This window comes from Phalangium opilio, unplaced genomic scaffold (assembly GCF_054372755.1).
Source record: "Phalangium opilio isolate 3A_F unplaced genomic scaffold, DU_Popi_V2 ptg000042l_1, whole genome shotgun sequence".
NCBI classification, from domain to species: Eukaryota; Metazoa; Arthropoda; class Arachnida; order Opiliones; family Phalangiidae; genus Phalangium; species Phalangium opilio.
In genome coordinates this window covers 3,217,840-3,245,199 of record NW_028324166.1, presented here as the reverse complement: position 1 = coordinate 3,245,199, position 27,360 = coordinate 3,217,840, and the positions used below count along the sequence as shown (strand labels likewise).

Genomic DNA, 27,360 nt, shown 5'->3' with positions numbered 1-27,360 from the left:
CATTTGTCATTTCGACGACACCAATTGAAATTAGTTAAAACGGAAAAGACGTATTTTTTATAGGTGCTATCAGAAGCGCATGACATACGAAGTGATTTTCTAGACTCTTTGGTAGACCCGTCTCATACGGAAAGATTTTTATTTGAGTCGGCACTAGCCACCTAAGGGGGATACTGACAAGAACTGCATCGATTTATTAGGGTTGCCGTCTGGCGAGAATAAGGGGAACTATTTCTAGACGGTGATATATGCGTACGCACCTACAAAATCCACCCGAACCCCACCCGCTTGGATTTCTCGGCGCGAGAGGAAAAATAAAGTTGGAAAGGGGGCTGACATTCCCCCCCCCTTGATGGTAAAAGCTTTCCGTATAAGACGGCCGCTATGTTATGCATAATAGAAAATCACTTCGTATGTCATGCGCTTCTGGTGCTATTTTTTTATTGGCTCTTGAAACATTTGATTCGGTCGCGGATTGAGCTTGTTGATAATCAAACTAAGGAATAAGTAAAGCTTCAAGCTGCCATGTAAATGGCCTTGCTACTATTTCAAGTAAAATTCTGTTTTTACGAGCAACAGCCTGCATGTTAATGGGCCTTTAGGGTATAACTACGCTCATTAATGGAACGGAGACCATAGAAGCCCAAATTTCGCATTGTAAAAAATCATATCGATCATAAGGGAACGCTTTCATCCACCTCAGTTCCTCATTTACTAATAATCCCATTGCCTTTTTGCCTTTTCATAATTTTAAGTGATACGATACATTTCTACAATTATGCAAAATATATATCAATTTCATTGGGAGAGATCAGAACACGTCTTTTGCCTGCAATTGCAATTTCAAGAGAACTAGGCTTTATCTGTTGCACGTTTCGTCGATTGAAAGATTATGATTCATGATTTAACAAATATACTAATCAGAAAACGTATTTGAAGAAGTGTCATCATCATCATCATCCTTGGATTTTCGAAAAAGACAGATAAGGCAAGAGCGCCCCATGAATACTGAAACTTTTCATACATCGTCCGCAAAAACATACGTAACTCTATTATGCGTCAGTAAAGCATGATCGACTGAGCTATGGCTAAAGAAAAGTGCCATCTCGACACTGTCTAATGAAACTGAAAAATTTCAAACTAAACCCGAGAAAATTTAACGTAGTCGTTGACAGTTGTGAACAGTCTAAGAGAAAGCGACTACAACGACGTGTACGTAAGATTTCAGATTAGTCTGAATGGGCCTTGTCATTTTACTCAAGTGAAACGTGTTAAACTAATCAAGTCCACTTTGTATTCGAGTGGTTTGAATTGAAAATATAACGATTACGTTACAATGTTAGCCAAATACTTTATTTCAATAATTTACAGAAATTGATTTTGGATATTTAAATTGAATTATCCTACCACGCCCTGGGCATGGCTTGAGTGTAGGAGCTCTTTCCGGTGATTTGGGCACTGGGAACCTTGAAAAGATATTCACGGAGGTTGACTTGAGGGGTGACGGTGCGGAGAGTGTGGGGGACTTTGTAGACGATGGGTTTCTAGAAAACGCAAAATTTGTAAAGACAATTGAATCGAAATACTAAATATAATCTGATGCTCTTTACGTGTTGAACAATGGGCTTGGGGATATAAAAGACAGGTTGGGGAAGACGGAAGAGGACTTCCTTTTCTTGGAAGATGGGCTTGGGTGCTTCGACAACTGGGGTTGGCAAGTTCAAGTGCAAGTCCTTGTTCTGGATGGAGTTTCCGGGAAGGCGAATATCTGCGTGGGGAACGTCAACGACTTCTTGGGCACCCTTGGGCAAGTGGACGAGTGGGGCGTTAGATAACAATGCAGGGGCGGGATATTCCAAGGTTTCCGATCCCACGTTGGCGGCGAACACCGCTCCTCCTTCTTGGGCTACTTCCACCGGATAGGGAGAGCGAATGTCCACGGACCCTGAAGACGCGAACATCTCAGAAGCACCCAAGGACCCTGAAGACGCGAACATCTCAGAAGCACCCAAGAATTCGGTAGACTTTTGGGCAGCGCACTATGATCATGAATTAGAAGAAATCTCTAAATATTGAGCACAGAAATAAGTTTAAAAATAACGCAGATTCTTACCAAAGCGACCAAAGCCAGGAGAACAACTGATTTCATCATAATGTTTATATTGGTGATTTTTCTTGAGTTGGATACGTTTGAGAGAGAATTGGATTTGTGAAGAATACAACAGATCGATTGCCTATTTATATCAAAATTTTCACATCGATTTAAATTGAAGTTAAAGGATTTTATATTATAATCCGATAAAAGATTAGAATTAAATTATTTATCATTTCAAGTGGTAGTCAAATTTCGGAAATATTTCGCACCATTGAGATTGTAAAACTTATATTAAACTAGGTCAAAGCTCCGTTAAGGGGTTTTGAAGATGTAAATCAAGAACATATCTCAATTTTAAAACCCGTTTTAAGTTACCTCTTGAAATTTATGCGTTTTGAAAATTTTGTATAAATAGGCCTGTTATGTCGTTCTGTTCATCACAAATCTTCTCTTGCTTCAATATTTGAAATTAAAATTACAGTTTAGTTATCAATATGTTGAGACTAGTATTAGCCTTCACCGTCGCAGCAATGGTAATTTGACTTTATAAATATGATAAACCTTTCATTTCCCAGAAATGTCTTTGAAAACAAATTCCTTGTAGTGTGCTGGCCAGAAGTCATCCGACTTAGTTGGTGCATCGGAATGGATCACTTCAGCTGGCTCCGTAGAACTTCGTAATCCCCTCCCTGTCCATATGATCAAAGAAGAAGGAGCTATTATGACCTCTAACCTCGGATCAGAAATCCTTCAGTTTCCAGCATCTTCTGGATCCTTGGACATTCGCTCTCCCCTCCCAGTGGAAGTAGCCCAAGAAGGAGGTGCAGTTTTGACCGCCCACCTCGGATCTGAAACCATGGAATATCCTTCCCCTGCCTTGTTAGCTAGCGCCCCACTTGTCAACTTGCCCAAGGGAGCCCAAGAAGTCGTTGACGTTCCCCACGCCGATATCCGTCTTCCTGGAAACTCCATCCAGAACAAGGACTTGCACTTGAACTTGCCAACCCCAGTTGTGGAAGCACCCAAGCCCATCATCCAAGAAAAAGAAGTCCTATTCCGTCTTCCCCAACCTGTCTTTTATATCCCCAAGCCCATCGTTCAACACGTAAAGAGCATCAGATTATATTTAGTATTTCGATTCAATTGACTTAACAAATTTTGTGTTTTTCTAGAAACCCATCGTCTACAAAGTTCCCCACACTCTTCGCACCGTTACACCCCAAGTCAACCTCCGTGAATATCTCTTCAAGGTTCCCAGTGCCCAAATCACTGGAAAGAGCGCGTACGCTCAAGCCATTCCCAGAGAAATCTAAAAAAATTACAAATAATTGAAATTCAGATTAAATATGATTTAAATAAATATGATCGTAACGTTTTGAGAAAAAAAAAATTATTGTTGAATATAACTATAACTATAAGCCTACAAAAGTATACTAAAAGTAGACGACAGCTGAAATATACCCCTGCTCTAAAACTTAAATGTTATCTTCATATCAATGTCAACTTTATCCCATAATACTCCTTATAAGTGTGGGTCCAAATTATACTTCCTACGTGCACACTCAACGGAAGTCAAAGTAATATTCTGTTCTCGATTGCCGATAGGGCTCATCCGCACACCCATACTTATGGAAACTACTGTGGGTTTATCAGAATCATATTATCTACAGTGCTTAAAGTGAGAGTCATGTAGAATTGGAACGTTTTTAATTCTAGTTTATACGCTGCAAAACTGGTTCAGATTAGCCACACTTGAACCACAGTAACTAACTCTATGATTTTCCTATAAAAATTATTTGTAATGCACTTCAAATTAAATAAAATCCAAGTTCATTATTCACCACTTAGCGAAATAAACAATGTAAATAATTATAAAATAGCGTAATATAGGATTAAGTACCAAACAGTTACAGAATTCCCATCAGAAGTTTAATGAGAAGGGGAGCAAACAAAAAGGGTGACACTGGGAAGAATCTTGTTTCATAACTAAAGTATTATGAGGATACATCTATTATAAAATTCTAGTAACAGGTGATTGTTAAAAACTGTTGGGGCAAACGTTTTGCTCTTAAATGCTTAGATATGTATCTTTGAATGTGCCCTTTTTCTAAGTAATGTTAACTTCTAGTTCAGAGTGTTTGTTTGAAGCCAAGAATAAAAAGGCGAATGTTTTATTTTAAGTTTGTAAAATTTACATGGTAAAGTTGTTGGTATTTAACTAATTAATTAATTTAGAATACACTGGGAATGGGTTGAACGTATCCGCTCTTTCTGGGAACCTTGAAGAGATATTCACGGAGTCTGACTTGGGGCGTCAGGGTGACGAGAGTGTAAGGAACTTTGTGTATGATGGGTTTCTAGAAAGTTTTAAAGTTAATTGAAAAATTGGAAACGAACTAATAAATATAATCTCATGTTCCTTACAAGTTGAATGGAGGGCTTGGGGATTTCGAAAATTTCTTGGGGTAGACGAAACACGACATCCCTCGGTTTGATGATTGGTTCTGGGCCTTCGATAAGCGGTGATGGCAAGTTCAAAAGAAGGTCTTTGTTCTCCAGTTTGTCTCCGGGCATGACAATATTGTTGTGGGGAACATCAACGACTTCCGGGGCTCCCTTGGGCAAATTGATTAGTGGTGCATCAGGAACCACGGCGGGGGCGGGGAAGTTAATGACTTCCGGTGCGACAGCGGAAGTCACGACTGGTCCTCCTAATGGAGCCACTTCCACGGGAAGAGGAGCACGGGCCCAATTTGGTTCTACATGTGGACCTTTAGGCGCGGCGAATCCTGGCCCAAAGAATGGAGCTTGCGGTTCCACAAAACCAGGTCCCACCAATGGACCTTTCGGGTGAGATGCACCGTATCCTGCTTCTTGCCATGAACCCGTCGGAGAGACCCAAGCTGGTGATCCATAAGGGTCGTGAAATTTCTGCGCAGAGCTCTGTTTGAAATAATTTACTTGTCAGTTTTGAAAATATAATCCGTATAATTTTTACTAATTATTTCATGTCTGGATAGACATGATTAACCCCTGAATTAAGGAACTCACCATTGTGGCAAAAGCCAGGAAGATTATTGATTTGAACATTTTTGGAATTTGTAACTTGATATTAGCCTACAAATACAACTGTGATGAAAACTCAGTAAACTGCACGAGCTTTTATATGAAATAATTCTTCAATAGCTTACTGAAGTGTCACTAATCAAGAAATTAATATGTTAACGGTTAAAATAATTCTATGATATCTTTCTGTTAGAATATTTGAAACAACATATTCTGCCTTTAATACGATAATTTTTATCGCATTGAAGATATTAATTCAACTACAATTAGAAATGATCGAGCTTATCTTTCACTAATGGCATTCTCTAATTTAATAATTGAAAACGGGTTAAGTTATATTTCGAGACGTGCTCATGAGATAAATAGCTTTTGAAAGTTAATCCTTAAAAATTTATAGTTCTTGATTAGTGATACTTCAGTGACCTATCACAGAATTATTTCATATAAAAAGGCATGTAGTTTGCTGTATTTTCATCACAATCGTTTCTTACTTCAAAGTTCGTAGAGTAACATCAATTTATATTTTCTAATAATGTTCACATCAGTAATCTTGCTGGCTATTGCCACAATGGTAAGTTCCTTAAAATATTGTTAATTCATTTCTATTTTGACATCGAAAATTAAACCAACTTTTTGAATCGTATTTACAATCTAACAAAGCATAATATTTCTCATAGGGCGCTGCGCAAAAATTCCACGATTATGGACAACCAGGTTGGGTGCCTCCGGCAAGTTCATGGGAAGGACCAGGTTTGGTAGCACCTAATGCTCCATGGGCAGGACCCGGATTTTCTGGGCCTCACCCAAAAGCTCCATTGGCTGAACCTGCATTCGTCGCACCTCACCCGAAAGCTCCATTGGCTGGACCTGGATTTGTAGTACCACCAGCTCCATTGGCTAGACCTGGCTTTGTCGCACCTCACCCAATTGATCCATTGGCTGGACCTGGATTCGTAGCGCCTCAAGGTCCATTGGTAGGACCAGGATTCGTTGGGCCTCACCCAATTGATCAATTGGCTGGACCTGGATTCATCGCACCTCACCCTAAAGCTCCAGTGGTAGGACCTGGATTCTTGGAGCCTCAAATTCCTTTGGTAGGACCTGGATACGTCGAGACTCAAGCTCCATTTGTACAACCAGACTGGGTACCATCTCCCGCTGCTATCGATGTCCCTGCTCCCCTTCCCATGGAAGTTGCCCCACTAGCATCACCAGTCGTGACTTCCGCTGTCGCACCGGAAGTCATTAACTTCCCTGCCCCCGACGTGATGCCTGCTGCCCCACTAATCAACTTGCCCAAGGGAGCTCCAGAAGTCGTTGATGTTCCCCCCAACAACATCGTCATGCCCGGAGACCAACTAGAAAACAAAGACTTGCTTTTGAACTTGCCATCACCAAACATCGAAGGCCCAGAACCAATCCTCAAACCGAAGGATGTCTTGATCCGTTTCCCCCAAGATATTTTCGAAGTTCCAAAGCCCGCCATTCAACTCGTAATGAACATAATATTATATTTAATATTTCGATCCAGTTTAATTTTAATATTTTTGGTTTTCTAGAAACCCGTGCTCCACAAAGTTCCCATCACTACCCGAATCTTGACACCCCGAGTCAACCTTAATGAATATCTCTTCAAGGTTCCAAGTGCCCAAATCGCCGGGAAGAGCGGATACGTCCAACCTCTTCCAGGGGTCTTCTAGGAAATTAGTCTTAAACTTATTAAATACCAATAATTTGGCATTAGCTGAATTTCTGTAAATATATAGTGATTGAAATAAAAGTGTTTTTCTACAAAAATGTTCCTCACACTAATATTAACATGGCCGGATAATCCCTATTGAAAAAAGACTTGCTTTGTACTTGCCAGCACCAGTTATCTAAGGGCCAATACCGTTACAAATCTGAAATGTTCCGTCTTCTTACCCAACATTTTCTTAGAAAACATATTTTTTAAATCTCCAAGCCTGTCTTTCAACACCACAACTTTAACTCTTTTCAGTTAACTGATTTGATTTTGGTTTTGTGGAAATCCGTTTATCTAAATGGCTCTTCACACACTCCGCACTTGAACTGCATACGCCGACCTCTGACAAAATCTCTTTTAGAGTCCCCAGTGTCCAAATCACCGAAAAATAGGATACGTTCAACCCATTCCCGTGGTTTCTAAACTAAATCTTTAAAACACAGTTAACTATAAAATTTAGTGTTCATGAACCTCCAAATAAAGCATTAGCCTTCTTATTGGTGGTTTCTCTGACCCTACTAGCGTACAAAAGGATTATCACTTGGAAATGTTAAAAGGGGCAAAGCCTTTCTCCGAAGAATTTAAGGAATCACCTATTATCATGTCAAAATATCTAGCACTATCTATATGATCTCATACTCTTGGGAAATCACACAAGATTTTATCATTGCGAAATAAATACAACAGCATTTCGAAGCTACCTTTGTTGTCAGTTTGCAATGGAAAGGCTTACAATAACATTTCTGGCTTAACATTTTTTAAAACTGCCCTTTGTTGTCAGTTTGTGCAGGAAAGTCTTACCATAACATTTTAGGCGTAATTTATCCGTAAGAAAATCCTTATTAATATTTGAATCATCTATTAGCTCTTCCCTATAGGGAATAAATCTGATTACTTTTTTGTTCGTCTCGACCTTCACGATATAACCTAATTACGTATTCAATATTTGGCGACAAGTTGATTACTTCAAAATAAGAGTATTAAAATGGAAAGTTTCCTTACTATCTTGCTGCCCAAACAGATAAGGCCAATTTTTATTTAGATTATTATTTAAATTAACATTAATAAAACCAGAAGTAAGATGGGACTAGAAGTGAAAGGCTCTAGCATTGGTGGTAGATCCTGGCACTAGAGAATTTTATGCCGCTTCCATCGCGCATACACTACAGAGAAAAAAATTGGTCGAGTTCCAAAAACATATCCTACCCCCTTCCCCTCAACCTAAAGCCGCGAAACACGCACGCCTCTGCTTGAATCTAGTTCGGCCGTCTACCGTCGCGAGCGTCTCACGTTTTGGAGGGAAGACTCAGAAACCGCTACCAGAGGGCCAACCGTTGGTGTCTTATCAAGAATATTCACTTTCGCCAAGTGAGAATTTGGTTAGCTCAGTACCTCTAGTCTCATCTCACTTCAGATAAAACTAATATCTCTCCGTGACGTCATCGTCACTCGGAGAGGAAAGTTAAAATACTCATGCGTAAGTCAAAAATGCTTAGATAGAAACAAATGGTATAAATCACAGAATCTAGTTCGCCCTGTGTAATATAAAAACCCCTTTACAACTTGTAAATGTGTCGATCCTCTCTGCGTAAGATTACGTTTAGAACTGTAGTACAGAGAACATGCGTGATCAGGCTCAATATAGTATCCGATGCTAGTTCTAGTACCAAGAATTATCATTTGGATAACCACCATGAGTACTATTTTATATTAACTTTTGACCTAAAAAACGTTGTTCTCTGATTGATTGGTTCGTGTTGGGGGTTGAGAAGAAGAGGGAACGGTGCTTCTAATTTCCAAATTCTGGGAACTGTGAACGAAGTATACTTTCTGTTTTTTAATCTATAAACTTTTGACTATTTCAATTATTATTTTGGTTTCTATATATCAAATTACATTAAAAATACAATTTTATTTTATCTTAAGGATTATTTCGATATGAAACAGTCATTTTCAGCAAGTCAAAGAAAGATGTTTATCCTTTTATTTTTAAATGTCAGAAATCCTATATAAAATGAGAAAAATATGGCAAAACTAGACTGTAGAGGCCTACCGAAAATGGATAACACAAATATGTTGATTTCAATGCATCTACATTTCATGGCTGGAGGGATTTTGGTTCCTGCGTTGTGGCGCTCGTGATACAACTACACTTGCATCTAGTAACTGATATACACTGTGAGATAGCGGGTGATCGGAACGTTGTTTTGTTTGTGTAATTTAAAACAGTTTAAAACAGGACAGTTTTTGACTGAATTATTTTATAATTCATTACCTTTAGGTCGGTAATTATATATAAAAAAATGTCATCACCTATTACGGATAGTATCTGCAAATCCACGTCGTTTTGGGTAAGAAAGGATTTTTTTCTATATTGTGAATCTCCAAAACACCATTGACTGGTCGGGTCGTTAAGTCCAAAAAGTGTGACAGCGAATGAGAGATCTTATATTAAACAAGATGGCCCAAGAGCTGGGCCTTAATACTAATTTTACACGGCTCACGTGGCCCCCCCATATAGTTGATCTCCCTAAACATTTCTGAAACACCACCGTGTATTATTTCTAATAACGTCACATTTCAAATAATATTAATGAAACTAAATTGTGCACCCCACTAAAGTATAATTTTTAAAAACCATTCGAATCAAATAATGTCTCTCCAAATCGTGTACGCGTCTGGCACAGGGACAGGGATAGGCACCTGGGCCCTTTCTTAAATGTTACCGGAATTAAAATTCCGTGTAAAATTAAAAAGGGAATTTTCTTTGAAAACCACCTTACTTTCACTGCAAATTAAAAATTTATTAGATTTTAAGTATGTCAGTATTGCACGTACATTTATGCCTTTATACAAAAATTATTAAAAATTGAAACTCAATAACTAGAAAATTTTCCCTTAAGAAAAATATTTTATTTCAATCACTGTTTATTTACATTTTAAGCTACTGTGAAATTAGGGTAAACTAATTAGTTGAAGACAAATTTTCTACAAAAGTGTAGGAAGAGGTTGAACGTATCCACTCTTTCCGGTGATTTGGGCACTGGGTACCTTGAACAGAAACTCACGAAGGTTGACTTTGGGTGTCAAGATTCTGGTGGTGAGGGGAACTTTGTGGAGCACGGGTTTCTAGAAAGCGAAATTTTATAAAGTCAACTGAATCGAATTATTAAAGAAAATATTATGATCTTTACGAGTTGAATGGAGGGCTTGGGGACTTCGAAAATATCTTGGGGGAAACGGATCAAGACATCCTTGGGTTTGAGGATCGGGTGTGGTCCTTCGATGTTTGGTGATGGCAAGTTCAAAAGAAGGTCTTTGTTCTCAAGTTTGTCTCCGGGCATGACGATATTGTTGTGGGGTACATCGACGACATCCGGGGCTCCCTTGGGCAAGTTGATAAGTGGGGCAGCAGGCATCGCGGCGGGGGCAGGGAAGTTAATCACTTCCGGTGCGACAGCGGAAGTCACAACTGGTGCTCCTAATGGGGCAACTTCCAAGGGAAGAGCAGCGGGACCCACGGGGAGGGGAGCAGCAATGTCAATGGGTCGTCCTAAGGGATCTAAAGTAGCGTGAGATGGGAGCCAATCTGGGGTGCCCAATGGGGCCACTTCCATGGGAAGAGGTGCACGGGCGTCAAAAGCAGCTGCGGACGGAGCCCATCCTTTTCCTCCTAGTGGGGCCACTTCGACAGGGAGGGGAGCACGCATTTCAAAAGCAGCAGACGGATGCCATCCTGAGGCTCCCATGTAGTCGTGAGACTTTTGGGCTGCGCCCTAAATCAAAAATGACTGTTAAAGTAACTACCGATTCCTGAATTACTTGCTAAAGAGCATCCAAATGTTTAAGTTTGGTCTATGGCAAGAATTAGCCATTAGGAGTGCTAGTCAAAGTATTAAAAGAAAACTATTGGTTATTTGAGAAATATGCCGTTTTTACAAACGCAGAAGAGAAGTAAACTTATAAGTCAATTTAAACTATTAAATTAATTGAGAAAAATAAATTTTAAACAAATAAAAAGTAAACCATCGTATTACCAAAGCAGCCAAAGTGAAGACAAAAACTAGTTTAAACATTTTGAGCGAACTGTAATAACAAATGTTTTCGAAGAATGAATGTTGTGATCATCACCAGAAACGACCTGCCTTTTTATACCAATTTGTAAAATGAAGATATAATTTTAATAGCCTTTGATAAAATTATTAATATTGATTGGCGATCGATACTTGAGTGTTTTTATAAGTTTATCTTTGAACTTTTTGATCAACTCGTTGAAATCACTTTACATTACATCTTAAGTTGAATTATCTTCTTCTTTATGAAGCATCGTTCAACTTAATTGCATTTGAAGATGCCAAGAACAATTAGATATTTAGGATATGAAACTTCTCTTAATCAATTCCAGTAAGTTTTTGTCGTTCAAGTACAAGATGTAGGGAAATTATCTGAAAGTTTACTTTCTTCAGGTATATTGTATTTGTATAGTAAGAGAATATCTCTTCAAAGTTCCAGATCTCCCTGAAAGAATGTGTTTAAATATAACAAACTGTTGCCGAAACTATTTTTAAAATATAACAAACATTTACATGATTTTTTTAACAATATAACAAACTTTTGTCGAAAATATTTTAAAAATATAACTAGGCCTAACTGCAGCCAACATCATTTTTATTTACAACACACATACTCTGTAAATAAAATGTAATTGAAATACGAGCTTTTATTGACATGAATGTTTCTTCAACTGTGTAGCTTTCATAATCAACTGATAGTAATTTACATGTTTCGTTTATACTGTACTTTACAGAATTCGAATTTGACGTGGTACACTTCGGAACCCTTACAATTCACCGATTGTTTCGACAAAACCGTTTTAATATGGATTCCATGTGGATTTTTCTTCTTGTTTCTTCCTCTGGAACTTATCACAGTGTACAGGTCGAAGTACAGCAAAATCCCATGGTCATTTTTGAGCATTTCCAAAATGGTGCGCATCTTATTTTTTCGTAATTTATTTTGCAATTCTATTTATATTTCAGCAAGGCATTGTTTAATTTTGTATCATTTATTTACGCTTATTACATAAAATTTACATTTTTTTTAAAAAAAAGATTTTGCTAACACTACTCGTGGGCTTATCCATCGCAAATCTGATTTTAAAACTTTTTTCGAAGACACATTACTCAGCGGATGTTGTCTCGAATTCTGTGAAATGTGTCACAAACGTAAGTCGATTACTAAAAGAATTATTCTAACATATCAAATTAAATGAATAACTTCACTAAATATTTTCAGATTGTCTTGTTGCTATTAGTGCCATTGCACAAAATATATGGTATTCGAACTTCAGGAGTTCAATTTAATTTTTGGTTACTCTCGACATTTTCTAATATAATTATTTTGCTGTCTATGATAAGAAATGTCAGTATAGTTCAAATTTCAAATAAGATTTATTTGTAATTCATTTCGTAATTTTCTTAGGACCACGATGTAGATGTTCTGGAGCTGATTTTAAATTCCTTGGAACATGTCTCCGTTTTTCTTATGCTTCTATTTTCGTGTTTCTCCGACAAGAAACCCAAGTATCGCCTCCAAGAGGAAGAGCAACAATACTGTTCTATCGAGGTAATTGTATCTTCTTAAGAAATTGCGTAATTGCATCTTCTTAAGAAATTGCGTAATTGTATCTTTTAAAGAAATTGTAAAGAAATAGAGTAATTGTATCTTCTAATGAAATAGAGTAATTGTATCTTCTAATGAAATAGAGTAATTGTATCTTCTAAAGAAATTGTGTAATTGCGTCTTCTTAAGAAATTGCGTAGTTGTATCTTCCAAAGAAATGGCGTAATCCTAATCTTCTGAAGAAATTGCGTAATTGCATCTTCTAAAGAAATTGCGAAGTTGTATCTTCTAAAGAAATTGCAAAATTGTATCTTTTAAAGAAATTGCGAAATTGTATCTTCTAAAGAAATTGCGTAATTGTATCTTCTAGAGAAATTGCGTAGTTGCATCTTCTAAAGAAATTGCGTAGTTGAATCTTTAAAGAAATTGCGTAGTTGCATCTTCTAAGGAAATTGCGTAGTTGTATCTTCTAAAGAAATTGCGTAGTTGTATCTTCTAAAGAAATTGCGAAATTGCATCTTCTAAAAAAATAGCATAGTCCTACTCTTCTTAAGAAATTGCGTAATTGTTAAGCTTATATAATCTTAATTTTCTATAGAATGAAAACCCCGAAGAAAATTCTTCGTACGTTTCAACACTCTTCTTTTTCTGGCTTTCTCCGTAAGTAGTGTTTAGATTTCAAGTTCCGTTTATTCGCAATTTAATTCCGAACTGTTGACATTGTTGGAACAGTTTCATTTGGAAGCTAAGGAAGGCGAAAGTCACGGTAAAGGATATTTTCAACGGGAACTTTGAAGATAAAACCACTATTGTTTCTCAACGACTTGAAAAGTATTTGAAAAGGTCTGTGACTAATTATAATAAAATTTAGACGGTTTTATATTATTATTTTTTTGTGGATTATTTAGAGGTACTCCAAAATCCAACATCAATTTAGCTACGGCTTTAATGAAGGCATTTGGGCCATCAGTCTTAGCAGTTGCACCAATACAAATGATAAGTGACGTTCTCTTTTGTACGGTCTCCTTTTCGTTGATGTAAGTTTGAAACTTTAATTACTTTCTAATTAATTTTTGTTCATGTTTTAATCTGAGGATTGTTAGATATTACCACTTTCAAATTGTGAGATAGAAAGCCTCATTAGCCGTTTCTATAATTTTGTGAATTTTTGATAAGCATAAATGCAGAGATTTATTATGGTGCACGCGAATAATCAGCGTAGGGAACTAGCATTGAGTGATAGTTTGTAATATTTGCTAGATAATGTTAGCGCAAGATTTTTGATGGAATTTCACATTGTTTCATTTCAATATTATTTTTTTCAGATTATTTATAGATTTTGCGTCTGATGAAAACGAAATATGGAAGGGGATTATGTACTGCATTATTTTATTCAGCCAACAGTTTCTATTAGGCATTATGGACGACTACTACACGGCGCATGCCCTGAAGACAAGTTTGAGACTAAAATCAGCCATCACGATAAGCCTCTTCAAAAAGGCAGGATTCATAATCGTTTTATAATTAAAGACCTTACAAAACAAATAATTATTTAATATCACAAAATGTGTTTTATTTCATAGGCAATGAAGCTGTCCTGTTCTTCGAGACGACGGTTTACAATGGGTGAAATTCAGAACTCTATTTCAGTTGATGTACAGATAGTTACCGATGTCGTAAATGAGGTTCAGGTTATATGGATGACACCCATTCATATAAGTTTGTTAATCTTTGCATTATGGAAAGTACTGGGTGTGATTGCATTCGTAGGACTAGGCATAACGCTATTGTGTCTTCCAATTATCATTATCACTTCGAAGTGTAAACATGCCTTACAGGTAACTATTAAAGTTAAGGTGAAATGGAAAATCAAGGGATTTTTATCGATTATTCTAACTAATAATAAATCCAATCTGCATAGTAAAACTTCCAGGAAATACCTCCGAATGATTTTAAAATTCTAGTTTTCAGATTTCATGGGTAATTTTAAATTTGCACCCCCAACCAATCGCGTAACGCCCTGCCTTATTGTTAACAAAACTTACTCGGCACGCTCTATGTCATATGGCACGCCATTATAATCAAATCTCGCGCTAAATTCCATTCGACGGGAATTTTGTTAACAATAAGGCAGGGTGTTACGTGATTGGTCGGAGGTGCAAATTTCCAAGTATCTATGAAATCTGTAACTATATTGAATTTTAGAATCACCTCGGAGGTAATCCCTGGATGTTTCACTATGCAGATAAATCTTACAATTAGTACAAGAATGGTTAAAAAAATCGCTTGATTTTCGATTAAACCCCTCCTTTAAAGCGACTAAACTATGAATTTATGCTTCACCCAAACTTTGCAAGTTACAAGTTTAATTTAAATTTAATTTTTGCTCTCCAATGTTGTAGGTTGAGCTTATGCGATGTAAGGATAAGAGTATGAAAACACTTAATGAAGTTTTAAGTGGTATCAGGGTTCTGAAATTCTACGGCTGGGAAAAATCATTCAAACAAAAACTTGTTAAAATGCGACAACGGGAAATCAAAATTTTGAAAAGAATGTGCTACGTTAACGCATTCAACAGCGTATATTTCAACTATCTTCCTGTGCTGGTACGAAAATGAAAACCTTTTACATTATAAGATCTTGGTGGTTGATGGAAATCAAAATTTAAAACATTTTTAATGTTTTCTAAATAGCTGCAGTTCATCACGTTAACCACGTATCTCGTTCACGACTCTGTTAGTTTGACCGCAATTACGGCGTTTATGAGTTTTCGAATTTTCTTAGCACTGCGGAGATTCTTGACGTTATTCCCAAAGTTAATAAACGCATGTTCGATGGTAAATAAAAAAAACATACGAAGAATATTTAATTATCCGTATGTATGGGTGACACTGGTTCGGTAATCAATGGCGTCAAAGAAATGGGAGACGAAGATAGAAAACACTTTGAAGTTTGATATTGCTTTTATTGAAGAAACGAAATTTATTGTTAAAAAAGAAATGAAAGCGAAACCAAAAGTTTCGATAAACGTCTCTATTTGTTCAATAACTTTCGATCTCTGTTCAGCTTTCAAAGCCTTTACGGCTTCTTTTTTGAGAAAGCATATTTACAATAAAAGCACGAGAAGTTCGATTGTATCCGTTTTAGCAGACGACTAAACCCATACTTACGGATTATACGTTTATGTTTACAAATTAATATCACAAATCTCTTTTAGGCTCACGTTTCGAGTAAGAGAATCAACTCTGTGTTAAACGCGGAGGAAACACACGACTACGTCACTAAACGAGAAAATAATTGTGAGTTTAAGAACGTACTTGGCCCCGGGCCATTCTTAAATGAAGCTACCAATTTAACATTCTGCTGTATAACTCTCAGTTTGTGTAGAGATTTTGAACGCTGACTTTGGTTGGAGTGACGACTCGTCATTCTTGAAGAACATTAGCTTGCAGATCCCAAAAGGCTCTCTAGTGGCAATCGTTGGCGATATTGGCTCAGGAAAATCATCAATTATTTCAGCCATTTTAGGAGATATGTATAAGATAGCAGGAGAAATTATAGTTAACGTAATAGTTAAGAGTGTTAACGTAATTTAAAATACATGCTAAAATTATGAGCTCTTAATTTTAGGGTTCCTTAGCCTACGTACCACAACAGCCCTGGATTCAAAATGCATCCGTTAAAGATAATATTGTATTCGATAATATGTATGAAAAACGAAGATTTGACGATGTGGTTCGAGTATGTTCATTAAACAATGATATTCAGTCCTTTCCTGCTAATGAAGAAACTGAAATTGGTGAGAATGTAAGTTGAAGACCCGAAGAAGTCAATAAATGGTACTATTTCGGAATTGAAATTATGTGTCGAACTCTTCAGGGTGTCAATCTAAGTGGTGGACAGAAACAGAGAATCAGTTTAGCCAGGGCAACGTACATGAAATCAGACATTTACCTCATGGATGATCCACTCAGCGCTGTTGATGCTCGCGTTGGAAATCAAATATTCCAGAACCTTATTGGGAGAAATGGATTTCTGAAGCACAAAGTTAGAGCTTAACAAACTTAAATGTGGCATGAATGGTTCACAGAAGTTAATTTTGTTCAATCCTTCATGCTCTTTTAAAGTAAATATCGGCTGTGGTTTAGTTTTAAAAATTGCCACTAGATGCTCCCATAATCGAGGGGTGGAGTTGACTTTCTCTCTAAGCTTAATTAGCAAAGGCTAGTTTTAGCTCCGCCCTCGACATTAACGAGTTCTGATTGGCTCCTGCCTTTGGCAAGGTAAAATTTATGTGTAGTCAGAATTTTAAGGTACCACCGGAGCCGAAATTTTGCTTTAAGCGTTGTTGCAATAAATATATTTTCAATTGTGTAAAATATTTCCTCTATCATCAAGACAAGGATTCTCGTAACTCACAATCTGGCATTATTGCGAGAGGTTGATTTTATCATTGTGTTTAAAAATGGCACTGTCATTGACCAAGGACCGTATGACAAAATATCTGATAATGAGTCACCCTATTTCGAGGCACTTCAAAAGCAAACTCCGGATGAATTATTGCAAAAGTAAATGAAAATGATAAATAGATCAAATGAACTTCAGGAACTAATTTGACAGACTTCTACAACAGGCGAAAAAGTACTTTGAGCGTCGAAAGCGTCTTGTCAGGGCACGAGAACGATACCAAAAATACCGAACTTAAGAACCTCATATTACCCGAATCAGTTGCAAAAGGACGCGTAAGTTTTTGGGAATGTTGATAAAGAATGACTTTGTGGTGTTAGGCAGGGTGTTTCTGGTAAGTAAGTGTGATTTAGACCCCGTGTTTTTCTTCACTTTTCAGTCAGGCTGATCCAAAGAACACACTCTTCACTTTATTGTAAACTTATCAGAAACACTCAGTATTTTCACGGTGATGTCATAACTTTACTTAAGCAATTTTTACCAAATTAGTTTTTCGTAATTTTCAGACATCAACAGCGGTTTTTGTCCACTATTTAAAGTCTTTCGGCGTAGCATTGAGTATTTTGGTCACTATATGCCTATTCGTCCAACAAGGCCTTTATATCTGGGCTTCCTATTGGTTAGTCTTATGGAGCAACGATTTATCCCCTGTCAACGGAACACACTCTTCCACAAATCTAATGATGCCGCAGAACACTAGAATAACGATTTATGCCGTTCTAGTGATTGGTCAAGGTCTTTTAATGTACTTGGGTAGTTTCTTGTTGCTTCTGGGAAGCCATAGAGCTTCCAGAATATTACATCACGAAATGTTGACAAGTGTTATAGGATCACCAGTGTCCTTCTTCGACCAAACACCGTTAGGTAGAATTCTGAATAGGTTTTCTTTCGACGTCGATGAGGTGGACTCCAAGTTACCAGACGCTCTTTGCACGTGTTTGCTGCGATTAGTTGGTATTATAAGTAACATCGTCGCAATTGCAATTGAAATTCCCCTTTTTATTGCGACAGTCGTAATTTTTTCCGTGTTACTTTTATGTGTTCAGGTAATATTGAATTGTTTCTGTTCGAGGGTTGATCACGTCGTGTAATCTTTGTACACGTAGCTCGAAATAATTAAGTAACATCTTAATGATTTGTGGCCTTTATCCCCGTTACCTGGGTGCAATCCAAGTAATCATGATGCAGTCTAGGTACAGTGCCGGATTATCCACTGTAGGCACGTGCCCAGGGGGCCCCGATGGTCAGCCTTAAGATCTCAGCTGTCATATCGCAGTGGGCCCCCGAATGACTATTGCCTGGGGGCCACCTAGGGTATTGATCCGGCACTGTCTAGGTGATCATGTTGTACTTTTAGTATCATCCACGTAACCCTGCATGGTGTATTCCGAGTAATATTTTCGTTATTGGTGTACAAGCATTCTTAAAGTGATCAGTTCCTCGGTTTTAAATTGTCATTATGACATTTGCTGTTCTTGCAGAGAATGTACGCCAGTACAAGTCTTCAATTGAAGAGAATTAACGGAACAACTCGATCCCCATTGTATTCCCATTTCACTGAATCTTTGGCTGGAGCACACGTCATTAGAGCTCATGACGCAATTCGAAGATTCGTTAGTAAAGCAGAATTACTAATTGATAAAAACAGGGATGTCGAAAACCTAAGAAACTATTCAGTTAGGTGAGCGTTTCGAGAAAGCAGTATACTAGAATATATTTATTAATAAATTTTCTTTCTATGTTAGATGGTTGTCCGCCAGAGTTAGCGTCCTTGGTTCAATTATGGTTCTCACTATATCATTAGCAACTGTTTTTCAAGAAGGTGAAATAACTCCGGCCAACGTTGCTTACATTATAAACAACGCTCTTCTGGTATAAACACGCTTCGTTAAAGAAGTATTGGCAGAAGTAGTATACAAGCTCTTTTCAGCTTGCTGTGATGCTATTCAATTGCACAGTCATTGGAACCAACGTGGAAGACTCTTTCATATCAGTTGAAAGAATAGTTGAATATTCACGATTGCAAACCGAAGTAATTGTGATTCTGTTCAACAATTATAATGATAATTCCTAATTCAATCTAATCCTGTAGGGTGAATGGGAAATACCTGGTCAGAATCTGTACCGATTATGGCCAGAAAGTGGGGAAATAATTTTCAATCAGTATTGCGCTCGTTACAGAGAAGATCTGGATTTAGCATTAAAAAATATCTCAATCGTCATAAACCCTATGGAAAAGGTGGGGATTATAGTTTCTTTTTGAAGTGCTAGCTCAGCTATAGACTTCCTGAATTTTTTTCAGTCGAGAAGTTAGGGCTAACGAGCAAATGCTTTAATAATTGAATTATGAAGTTATCGCTTCGAAGTTACGATAATTTAATTTGTTTCGTAAATAAAATTAAATTATCTTACCTTTAAAGCATTAATTTCAATGTTTTTACATTTTACTCGTTAACCCTAACGTCGCGACTGAAAAAAATCAGCGGTCCGCCTGAAGCAGACGATGCTTATACGTTCCGGAAGTGGGTACCTATCGGCCTCGAGTATTAGGGGGGGCTGGAAATCGCTACTGACCCACCTTGTAGTACGGCTTTTCTCCCGCCCTTCTTCAATCGTGATTTTGGCGGGAAGTCGCGGATGAAAACACTTCCCCGAAACTATTTTCCCTTCGTCTGTAATGCGTTTAAGAACATTTCTCTCGATAACTTGCCTCTCTCTCTCTCTGATTGGACGAATTCAAATTTTGCGTCACAAACCGTGTTTTTACGGGAAAGGGATGCCTTACACTAGCTAAAGCTGGAAATACATACTTCCCCTATTTTCTTCTGTTATTAGCCATAAATTCCTAAACTATAGCATCCATCTTCAATTGAATTGTGATCAATATGTAACTAATACTCCTTATTCCTACAATAGATCGGGGTAGTTGGTCGAACAGGTGCAGGAAAATCCTCGTTAACGTCAGCCTTATTTCGTCTAATCGAAGCTGATAGAGGCAACATTTTAATTGATAGCATAAATATCAATCATATTGGACTGTCTGAGCTGCGATCTAGACTAACTATCATTCCTCAAGATCCTGTTCTCTTCGCCGGATCTCTCCGTCTCAATTTGGACCCACTTAACAACTATTCGGATCGCGATATTTATCGGGCTGTCGATCAAGCCCATTTAAATTCATTGGTTAAAACATTTTCTCACGGTTTGGAACACGAAATTGCAGAAGGAGGAGCCAACTTAAGGTAAATGAAGCATAGAAATGCTTTTGTCTACTGTAATAATTTTTCTTTTCAATATGTTTTGGTTAAGTGTGGGCCAACGTCAGTTGATTTGCTTGGCGCGTGCTCTGTTGAGAAACACGAAAGTCTTGGTCTTAGACGAAGCCACGGCTTCGGTGGATTTTGAAACTGATAACCTGATTCAAAAAACAATACGCGAAGAATTTAAAGAAAGCACAGTGATAACTATAGCTCATAGGATAAACACTATAATGGATTGCGATAGGTAAGTAACCCTACACCCTTTTAGAATGCACTGCTTGATATGGGGTTAAGAGGGAACTTCCGGTATATGGATCCAAAGACGTTAGATAGGGCTTCAAAGTTACCAATCCTTCAAAGTCTTTTTGTTTGAAGTAAGGCAAGTTTTGGAGCAATTTTTCAACGAGTGCTCATGTGTAGTATAGACCATTGCATTAAGTACTTGGAGAAGCCAAGGCACAGGGGCGGGGCCGTCACCGGAGGCTACCGCCCACTAGCCAAGAGGCCACACGAGACACAGCCCGAGTTCACTAGCTTGATACCCGCCAACTCGCACTGCCTCTAGCGGTGGTTCTTGGCGAGAATGCTTTTCTCATGGCATTAATGGAATTTTCTATTATTTCTAATGTTTTTCAGGGTAATGGTAATGAGTGAAGGATCCGTAATTGAGTTTGATAAGCCTTCGATACTGATGTCGAACAGTAAATCTGTTTTCCATGAATTAGCTAAAGAGGCTGGTCTACTGTCAGAAAATTATGCTGATATATCTAATTTTGATTAGATAATTCTTATTTTGTAACATATAAACATTTATTACCAACTGTTATTAAACAAAGAAGTTTTTAAAATTTTATTAAAATTCCTTTACTGTATAATATTGACATGATTATTTATTTATGTATGTCTTCATAGTAAAACATCAAATATTATTGAAATACCATAACCTGGTGTAAAATAAAATCTAGACGTGTCAAGTGCACTTGAATAAGAATATGGGTGTCCTATAGTTTTAATTTATTATGTCGAGCCTCCAGATTGGGAATCTTTAAGTTGTTGATTAAACTCCATCACTTTTTCTGGAGTCAGTGTAACACCTATACATTTCTGTTAATAGCAAAACAAAAACTTTAAAAGGAAGATATATTTTAAACAATTAGAAGTCTTACATGAAATGCCACTAATGTATCTATATCACTCTAAGGAAATTAATTGTTATAATTAATTAGAAGTGTTTGTCTTCATACAGGGTGGTTAAAATAAAAAAACGCAATATATTTAGTTAAGTGGGTTTGTTTTGCAATATTTTCTCTTCATTCTCATAGACTGTGTTTCTTTATGTTAATCACTCTGCATTTTAGCAGTCTTAAGGGGGGATGAAATGGAAAATCAAGTGAACTTTGGCCGATGAGGCCATTCTGCATAGTGAAACATCCAGGAAATACATAAATAAATGTATCTCCATTGATTTTAAAATTCAAATTAGTTTGCACCTCCGACCAATCACGAAACGTCCTGCCTTTATGTTAACAAAAATTCCAATGACACGCACCACGTTGTTGAAATTTAGTGCAAAATTTGATAAAAAGTGCACACGATGTGACAATCGTGGCCCGAGATTTTGAACTTGCCTTGTAAATTTACGCGATTTTCGGAGGTGCTAATTTAAATTTTTTATGAAATATCAATCAAATATGAAATTTTAAATCAATTTTAGGTATTTCCTGCGTGGTTATTAATCTTATAATTAGCAGAAGAATCGATGAAAAAATCACTTGATTTTTCGTTCCACCCTACATTTTAGAGTTATTTTTAACACTTACTGGCTTTTCGTGAGGGATTTTTTCAAGCGTGCACTGCGCACCCTAATTACGATAAAGAATGTTATTTGATAAGATGTTTAATTATAATTTGCTAATATTGTATGACTAGCTGGGTACAATTTTACTTTGAGGCAACAATAAAGGACCTTATTACTCGGGTATTTAATTTTTATAACGTAAAAAAATGGGTAGGCAACCCTCAGTACAGAGACATCCTAGAGGGTTGATACATCGCTGTTTTTGCGTAGTCTCATGATACATAATGTCTACAGCGCAGGCGCCAAAACGAAATGGAAGGCGAAATTTTCCCCTTGTATTTCCCTCTTAGTAACAGCGAAATGGTCTATTGGGGTTATCTGTATTTTAACTCGTACAGTCAGTACTGGTATAACTTGACAGGAATCTAATATTCCTCCGTAACACTGTTCCATACTATAACCTTAAACTGACACTCTATAGATTTGTACGTTCTGACAAATTAATGTGATTATTTTTACATTGCGTTTTTCTTTGTCGTATTTCACATCGAAACGTTAGCTCCCACGGAAATTTGCTTCTACTTCAAGTTAACCTTCGCGTTTGTTCGTCAGCGTTACCGAGTACGTGTATTTTAGACTTCAGAATTATTCAAAGAGGACAAAATTCCATTTTTCAATCATTTTGAATATCACAGATATTAATACAGTAAGGTGAATATTATTTCAAAAATAATTACCTGTTCCGGATTAGCACAATCTATTTTAGTTCGACCATTCTCAGTCGTTTGAACATTACAAGCCACCAGTGCATTTCCAAAATCTTGATAAGTACTTCCACACTGACCTAAAACCTGAGTTCTTTCTGTAGAATCTATGAACAAATCTCAATTATTTCTTGAGAATCTTGATTCTTAAAATCAGTTCAATTAGAAACAGTCAGGAATGAATTTGTTTATATAAACGTTTCCTTGTACTGAATTTAACACTGATTAGACACGTTTTTCAAGTACGTGGGGCGCAGTATAGTCTGCTTGGTGTAGGGATAATTTTGTATGTGGAAACAAAGACTTTAGATAAAGCTTCTAAGTTACCCGTCCACCAATGTCCTTTTATTTAAAAGCATACGTAACAGTGGTCGAAACCCCAGACTATTTTACCTCCGACTTTTGAAAATGGTAATGGTCTATGTCTGTACAATATATTTACCACAGAAAGGATTGATTGATTTCATTGCTAGTTTTTTTAGGTCAAAATCTTCGGCGTTAATACAAATAATAATCTGAGACGCAAGCAACAACGCAATATTCAGCATTCTAAATTGTTAAAATACATGTCATTAATTATTAAATGGCTTTATAGTCGTTTGCTAAAAATAACCGATGGATGTATTTTATGAGGGCTAGATTCCCGCAAAATAAAAATATTTTACTGATAGTTTTAACCTGTTAAAATCACCTGGTTTTCTATTTTTTTTTTTTTTTAAAAAAAACCAGATTTTCACCTATCCTGCTTAGAACTTTAATTGACTCTGCATGTAACGCTCTGTGCTTTCCATTGTCACGTAATCAAATGAGAGTAAAACTTAAATCATTTATTTATAATCACACTTGACTATTTAACAAGGAACTCATAAAATAAAATCAAAATTTCTTACTTCTGGAACATTTTTGAAACTAATATTTTAGTCGAGCAAATTTTGAAGTACGTTTTACCGCAGTATACTGCCAGAGACACGCGAGACTACTGAAATCCTCTTTGAGAACTTCAAGTAGAAGTAATACCATTTTGCATTATGATGAAATTTTTATAACATATAGCAATATGCGTCTACGCTAGATTTTTTCTAGGAATAACAATTATTTCTGACAGATATGAAGAATATGATCAATTGCAACGTTTTCCAATTACTTTTGAGAAATGATACAGATTTATTTTTGCAATATAGCAAATTTAATTAAAACTAATCTTCAATTATTCTTCTAGAAACGTAACTTACTAAAAATTGGAGTTTAGTATATGAGAGTTAATCTAATGGTTGATCCTGAGTCATGCATGACTGGGCCTTCAGTCACGTACTTACCTCATTTATATCGATGCTAGTCTTGGTTCTACCAGTGCAGTTTTGATTAATTTAAAATTGACATGATGATTAAATATTTATTTATGTCATTGCATTACATAATAATTAGTGCAAATATTTTTAAAACACCGTATCCTTTTATAATATAAAATCCCTAATTATAATATATATATATATATATAAAGTTTTTTTAATGTCAAGTGTGCGTGAATAAGAATATAGGTTTCCATTAGTTTGAATTCCACATGTTTACGTCTACATTTTCATAGCTTTTTTCTCTGCATTAAGTTTCTGAACACCTTCTGTAGTTATTGGAAAACCGATAGGTACATTTCTGTTAAAAATAAATAAATATTAATTATTAAAGGAAGACATGACTTTAAAAAAGGAAGGAATAAATTAGCTGGTGTCCCTCGTAGCAGAGTTGCAGGGGGGAGAGAAATGTTTTTACGTCATAGACGACAATGAGCCCATCCCAGAGTACCTTGCGATTCGGTACGGGCGTGACAATTAAGTGTTACCGAGTTGCTTCAATTTCGGAAACTGTTTGGCTCTTTTATTTGTGTCAGAACAGGCTTCTATTTTTAACCTAGCGAATTTATTCCTTACTTCCATTGTAAAATATGGTTCCCTGTTATTATACACGTGGTAGTAGTTATTTTAATCTAATAACGTAATATTTTAGACATTTTTAAAATTAGAAGCCTAAAGACTTACATGAAATGACACTACTGTATCTATATCATCCTAAAGAAAATGAATTAAGTAATTAATTGGAAGTTTTTCACTTCATACAGGGTGATTTGGGATTTTTTTTCTTTATCATCCATTATAAATCACCCTGCATATTTCTTAAGAAAATCTTAAGACGTTTCCAGGACTTACTGAGCTTTCGTGAGGAATACTATTAAGTATGCACTGGGCGTCCTAATTTCGATAAAAGTTGTCATTAGATAAGAAATTTAATCATAATATGCAAATAAATTAATGAAGAACTATTTATTTTTTTTTTTTCAGTTTAAAAGTCAGCTCGGTTAGTGTATCAGTGAGCACGTGTAAGAATTAAGGCCCTGATTAAGGTAACTCGGAAAGACCAAATTCTCCGTCAGTCCCTCCCCCTTGTGGCTCGGTACCAGAGTTTCGCACGTGCACTATTAGCAAACAGAGAGAAGAAAATCAGAGAAGTTTGTTTACGGCTAGTACGGATCACGTGACGTCTGGATCCTTGGCTGTGCGCCGAGGTAGGTGCGCGTGAGAAAGAGATCAGGTTGTGCCGTTATAGTTACCTTCCTCCTTATACGTGCTCAATGAGTTTATGGTCAGTAGCACTGAGCTCAACACCTCCGCTATCTTCCCCCCCTAGACCACTTCCCTAGACCCTACTAGACCACTTCCTTTAAAACAAACCGACTTCCCCTGTTACTGACAACTGGTACCCGTTTGACCTTTTCACGTATGTACCCTAGTAAATATTTGACCTCGCTGTCTGAAATGGATAGCGTATGTTTGCATTCTTCTTATTCGGTTTTCTGTCTTACAAATCTATGGCATTTCTTGCCACACTTATCATTCAAATTTAATTTCGGTTTCATCCTAACTTTCAACTGACGGCAATGTCGTGTGACATTAATAGATTTTGTATGTGCTGCCATTTCAAGGTGAAATTCGCTATAGAGCATTGCGTTATGTTGTTTTCCACCTTGAACCGCTAGCTCCAACACATCTACGCTTCCACTTCACGTTAACCTTCAAGTTTGTTATTCAGCCTAACTCTACGGGTGAATATTTTTAGGTTACGTCTACACAGCACTTAATTTTTCGTTTAATTACAATAGTATCCAAATTATCACTTTCAGGTTAAAATTATTTGTATTATATTTACTTGGGCTGCATCAACGCAAGACCTTCCATTTTCAATTGTCTTATAAACGTTGCAATTGTCTACAAGCCCTTTTTTAAATTATGGATTCTGCGTTGCACATTCGGCGACAAGGTCACAGTTTACTGTACAAAATATGAACTTATCTTGAAACCAGTTAAATTAAGGACAGTCATGTACATATTAGGCCTATACATGCATATTGAAGTTGCGTTTTTTTTTCTGTAAACAATATTTTTAAAATTGCAATACATACGACATCGAGGTGGTGTGTGTTGAGCCAGAGCTTTTAGGTGAATGCAAATAAGAAGCTGAGACGCAATCAACAACGCAAATTTCAGCATTCTAAAGTATTAAATGCGTATGTAGTTAAGCCATGGTTTGAAATGTTTGTCTGAAACCCCTTACTATAACCCATAATGCGTTAAGTTGAATCTGTTATCGGTAAATGTTTTTGACTTTAAATTTAGCTTCGTCTACGTTCACACTACAGATTGAATCTGAAAAATGATTCTATTGCTCTAAATGCCATTTCAGACAATACAACTTTTGACTTAACTACATGGGTCTTATTTAAACAGTTTTCTTTGAATATTTAGAATCCTGCTTCCCTATATCCTTTGTGTTTGGCGCTTCGATTTGCCGTTATATTTTTTAAATAGCTGCTCGAAAATTAAAATAAAAATTTCTCAATGGGTTGACGAGCATCACCGGGTCCTTTGCTACTAGTATTTCATAAAAGCAAGTCAATGTGTTTAGAAATTGAGCCAAGAAAAATTCTTTTGGGAATAGAACACTCAACTTCTATTTTTAAGCGTGTTAACCATCACTAATATAGCTCGAGATTATTCACCAAATTTCACTGATCAAGAAGTAGGATCTGATTGGCAAGAATGGTTATTTTCGAATATTTCGTTAAAAACAATTAGGCCTAGTAAATCATAAGAAAAATAATAAAACCTAACTATTAACATATTATTCATAGTATTTAAGCAAAAAAGTCTTACTTTAAAAATATTTTTGGACCTGAAAGTTTCAAACTTAAGATTAGAACTATGAACTATATACTTCGTTTTATCTCGGCTAACTGAAAGTTATTTGGAAAATATATCGCAGATCAACTGTAAACACCGACGTCAGAACTCCAATTAGAGTCAGTGAGCACCTATGAGAAGGAGACTCGAAGAGACAAAATTCTCGCTTTGAAAACCGGTACCGAGCTGTGGCTCGTTATCAGAACATGCGCAATCGGTGCAGAGTAAAAGAGAGGAAAAAAATCAGTGAAGTTGCAATACGGGGTTTACGAGAGGTATTTCTGTGGGCGCTGGCCTTTAGTTAGTGGCTGACAT

General features: G+C 36.7%; 7 protein-coding genes and 1 long non-coding RNA gene across 13 annotated transcripts; 3 read left to right on the top strand and 5 right to left on the bottom strand.

The window, feature by feature from the left end:
* Positions 1-1,331: 1,331 nt before the first annotated feature.
* Positions 1,332-2,272, bottom strand: LOC149678379 (uncharacterized). Its single transcript, XM_089836356.1, has 3 exons — positions 2,114-2,272; positions 1,611-2,039; positions 1,332-1,544 (listed from the first exon to the last, which is right to left on the bottom strand). The coding sequence occupies exons 1-3, from the start codon at positions 2,150-2,152 to the stop codon at positions 1,404-1,406; spliced, it is 609 nt and encodes a 202-aa protein (XP_089692482.1). The 5' UTR covers positions 2,153-2,272; the 3' UTR covers positions 1,332-1,403.
* Positions 2,273-2,468: 196 nt separating this feature from the next.
* LOC149678378 (uncharacterized) lies at positions 2,469-3,485 on the top strand. The gene is made up of 3 exons (XM_089836353.1): positions 2,469-2,628; positions 2,700-3,200; positions 3,268-3,485. The coding sequence occupies exons 1-3, from the start codon at positions 2,590-2,592 to the stop codon at positions 3,406-3,408; spliced, it is 681 nt and encodes a 226-aa protein (XP_089692479.1). The 5' UTR covers positions 2,469-2,589; the 3' UTR covers positions 3,409-3,485.
* A 747-nt stretch (positions 3,486-4,232) lies between these two features.
* Positions 4,233-5,288, bottom strand: LOC149678377 (uncharacterized). Its single transcript, XM_089836351.1, has 3 exons — positions 5,147-5,288; positions 4,520-5,038; positions 4,233-4,452 (listed from the first exon to the last, which is right to left on the bottom strand). Exons 1-3 carry the CDS (start codon positions 5,183-5,185, stop codon positions 4,327-4,329), a joined length of 684 nt encoding a protein of 227 aa, XP_089692477.1. The 5' UTR covers positions 5,186-5,288; the 3' UTR covers positions 4,233-4,326.
* A 288-nt stretch (positions 5,289-5,576) lies between these two features.
* Positions 5,577-6,958, top strand: LOC149678376 (uncharacterized). Its single transcript, XM_089836348.1, has 3 exons — positions 5,577-5,732; positions 5,839-6,654; positions 6,721-6,958. Exons 1-3 carry the CDS (start codon positions 5,694-5,696, stop codon positions 6,859-6,861), a joined length of 996 nt encoding a protein of 331 aa, XP_089692474.1. The 5' UTR covers positions 5,577-5,693; the 3' UTR covers positions 6,862-6,958.
* Positions 6,959-9,092: 2,134 nt separating this feature from the next.
* LOC149678374 (multidrug resistance-associated protein 1-like) lies at positions 9,093-21,243 on the top strand. Of its 2 annotated transcripts, none has more exons than XM_089836338.1 (26): positions 9,093-9,256; positions 11,713-11,892; positions 12,017-12,130; positions 12,201-12,326; positions 12,387-12,530; positions 13,126-13,187; positions 13,260-13,370; positions 13,436-13,564; positions 13,853-14,027; positions 14,111-14,365; positions 14,930-15,133; positions 15,221-15,364; positions 15,745-15,826; positions 15,906-16,093; positions 16,158-16,334; positions 16,407-16,574; positions 16,926-17,095; positions 17,161-17,269; positions 17,501-18,040; positions 18,476-18,675; positions 18,740-18,866; positions 18,925-19,026; positions 19,087-19,233; positions 19,911-20,236; positions 20,304-20,498; positions 20,891-21,243. In XM_089836338.1, the coding sequence occupies exons 1-26, from the start codon at positions 9,209-9,211 to the stop codon at positions 21,033-21,035; spliced, it is 4,368 nt and encodes a 1,455-aa protein (XP_089692464.1). In that variant the 5' UTR covers positions 9,093-9,208; the 3' UTR covers positions 21,036-21,243. The 2 variants fall into 2 exon arrangements, with proteins under 2 accessions (XP_089692464.1, XP_089692465.1); XM_089836339.1 differs by lacking the exon at positions 9,093-9,256 and adding an exon at positions 11,545-11,606.
* Positions 9,797-11,100, bottom strand: LOC149678375 (uncharacterized). Its single transcript, XM_089836340.1, has 3 exons — positions 10,943-11,100; positions 10,100-10,681; positions 9,797-10,034 (listed from the first exon to the last, which is right to left on the bottom strand). Exons 1-3 carry the CDS (start codon positions 10,979-10,981, stop codon positions 9,894-9,896), a joined length of 762 nt encoding a protein of 253 aa, XP_089692466.1. The 5' UTR covers positions 10,982-11,100; the 3' UTR covers positions 9,797-9,893.
* Positions 21,094-23,304, bottom strand: LOC149678373 (uncharacterized). Its single transcript, XM_089836347.1, has 5 exons — positions 23,259-23,304; positions 22,790-22,923; positions 22,075-22,116; positions 21,421-21,450; positions 21,094-21,358 (listed from the first exon to the last, which is right to left on the bottom strand). The coding sequence occupies exons 1-5, from the start codon at positions 23,281-23,283 to the stop codon at positions 21,272-21,274; spliced, it is 318 nt and encodes a 105-aa protein (XP_089692473.1). The 5' UTR covers positions 23,284-23,304; the 3' UTR covers positions 21,094-21,271.
* Positions 23,305-24,195: 891 nt separating this feature from the next.
* LOC149678372 (uncharacterized) lies at positions 24,196-27,138 on the bottom strand. 5 transcript variants are annotated; one of them, XR_016366065.1, is made up of 9 exons: positions 27,019-27,138; positions 26,865-26,942; positions 26,571-26,673; positions 26,420-26,511; positions 26,268-26,356; positions 26,015-26,136; positions 25,018-25,059; positions 24,850-24,879; positions 24,196-24,466 (listed from the first exon to the last, which is right to left on the bottom strand). It is a non-coding gene; the product is annotated as an uncharacterized LOC149678372 (long non-coding RNA). The 5 variants fall into 5 exon arrangements; XR_016366064.1 differs by having other exon boundaries at positions 26,571-26,942; XR_016366066.1 differs by having other exon boundaries at positions 24,196-24,763; positions 26,420-26,942.
* Positions 27,139-27,360: the final 222 nt, after the last annotated feature.

What these genes read in the sequence shown, in the direction of transcription:
- LOC149678379 (XM_089836356.1), bottom strand. Translation starts at nt 2,152, where the DNA reads ATGATGAAATCAGTTGTTCTCCTGGCTTTGGTCGCTTTG. An exon ending in TCCTGGCTTTGGTCGCTTTG is followed by an intron (nt 2,040 to 2,113) that starts GTAAGAATCTGC and finishes TCATGATCATAG; the next exon opens with TGCGCTGCCCAAAAGTCTAC. An exon ending in CCAAGCCCATTGTTCAACAC is followed by an intron (nt 1,545 to 1,610) that starts GTAAAGAGCATC and finishes TGCGTTTTCTAG; the next exon opens with AAACCCATCGTCTACAAAGT.
- LOC149678378 (XM_089836353.1), top strand. Translation starts at nt 2,590, where the DNA reads ATGTTGAGACTAGTATTAGCCTTCACCGTCGCAGCAATG. An exon ending in CCTTCACCGTCGCAGCAATG is followed by an intron (nt 2,629 to 2,699) that starts GTAATTTGACTT and finishes AATTCCTTGTAG; the next exon opens with TGTGCTGGCCAGAAGTCATC. An exon ending in CCAAGCCCATCGTTCAACAC is followed by an intron (nt 3,201 to 3,267) that starts GTAAAGAGCATC and finishes GTGTTTTTCTAG; the next exon opens with AAACCCATCGTCTACAAAGT.
- LOC149678377 (XM_089836351.1), bottom strand. Translation starts at nt 5,185, where the DNA reads ATGTTCAAATCAATAATCTTCCTGGCTTTTGCCACAATG. An exon ending in TCCTGGCTTTTGCCACAATG is followed by an intron (nt 5,039 to 5,146) that starts GTGAGTTCCTTA and finishes TATTTCAAACAG; the next exon opens with AGCTCTGCGCAGAAATTTCA. An exon ending in CCAAGCCCTCCATTCAACTT is followed by an intron (nt 4,453 to 4,519) that starts GTAAGGAACATG and finishes AAAACTTTCTAG; the next exon opens with AAACCCATCATACACAAAGT.
- LOC149678376 (XM_089836348.1), top strand. Translation starts at nt 5,694, where the DNA reads ATGTTCACATCAGTAATCTTGCTGGCTATTGCCACAATG. An exon ending in TGCTGGCTATTGCCACAATG is followed by an intron (nt 5,733 to 5,838) that starts GTAAGTTCCTTA and finishes TATTTCTCATAG; the next exon opens with GGCGCTGCGCAAAAATTCCA. An exon ending in CAAAGCCCGCCATTCAACTC is followed by an intron (nt 6,655 to 6,720) that starts GTAATGAACATA and finishes TTGGTTTTCTAG; the next exon opens with AAACCCGTGCTCCACAAAGT.
- LOC149678374 (XM_089836338.1), top strand. Translation starts at nt 9,209, where the DNA reads ATGTCATCACCTATTACGGATAGTATCTGCAAATCCACGTCGTTTTGG. An exon ending in TTTTGAGCATTTCCAAAATG is followed by an intron (nt 11,893 to 12,016) that starts GTGCGCATCTTA and finishes TTTAAAAAAAAG; the next exon opens with ATTTTGCTAACACTACTCGT. An exon ending in CTTGAAAAGTATTTGAAAAG is followed by an intron (nt 13,371 to 13,435) that starts GTCTGTGACTAA and finishes TGGATTATTTAG; the next exon opens with AGGTACTCCAAAATCCAACA.
- LOC149678375 (XM_089836340.1), bottom strand. Translation starts at nt 10,981, where the DNA reads ATGTTTAAACTAGTTTTTGTCTTCACTTTGGCTGCTTTG. An exon ending in TCTTCACTTTGGCTGCTTTG is followed by an intron (nt 10,682 to 10,942) that starts GTAATACGATGG and finishes TTTTTGATTTAG; the next exon opens with GGCGCAGCCCAAAAGTCTCA. An exon ending in CCAAGCCCTCCATTCAACTC is followed by an intron (nt 10,035 to 10,099) that starts GTAAAGATCATA and finishes TTCGCTTTCTAG; the next exon opens with AAACCCGTGCTCCACAAAGT.
- LOC149678373 (XM_089836347.1), bottom strand. Translation starts at nt 23,283, where the DNA reads ATGAAATCAATCAATCCTTTCTGTG. An exon ending in ATCAATCAATCCTTTCTGTG is followed by an intron (nt 22,924 to 23,258) that starts GTAAATATATTG and finishes ATTTGTTCATAG; the next exon opens with ATTCTACAGAAAGAACTCAG. An exon ending in ATACATTAGTGGCATTTCAT is followed by an intron (nt 21,359 to 21,420) that starts GTAAGACTTCTA and finishes TGCTATTAACAG; the next exon opens with AAATGTATAGGTGTTACACT.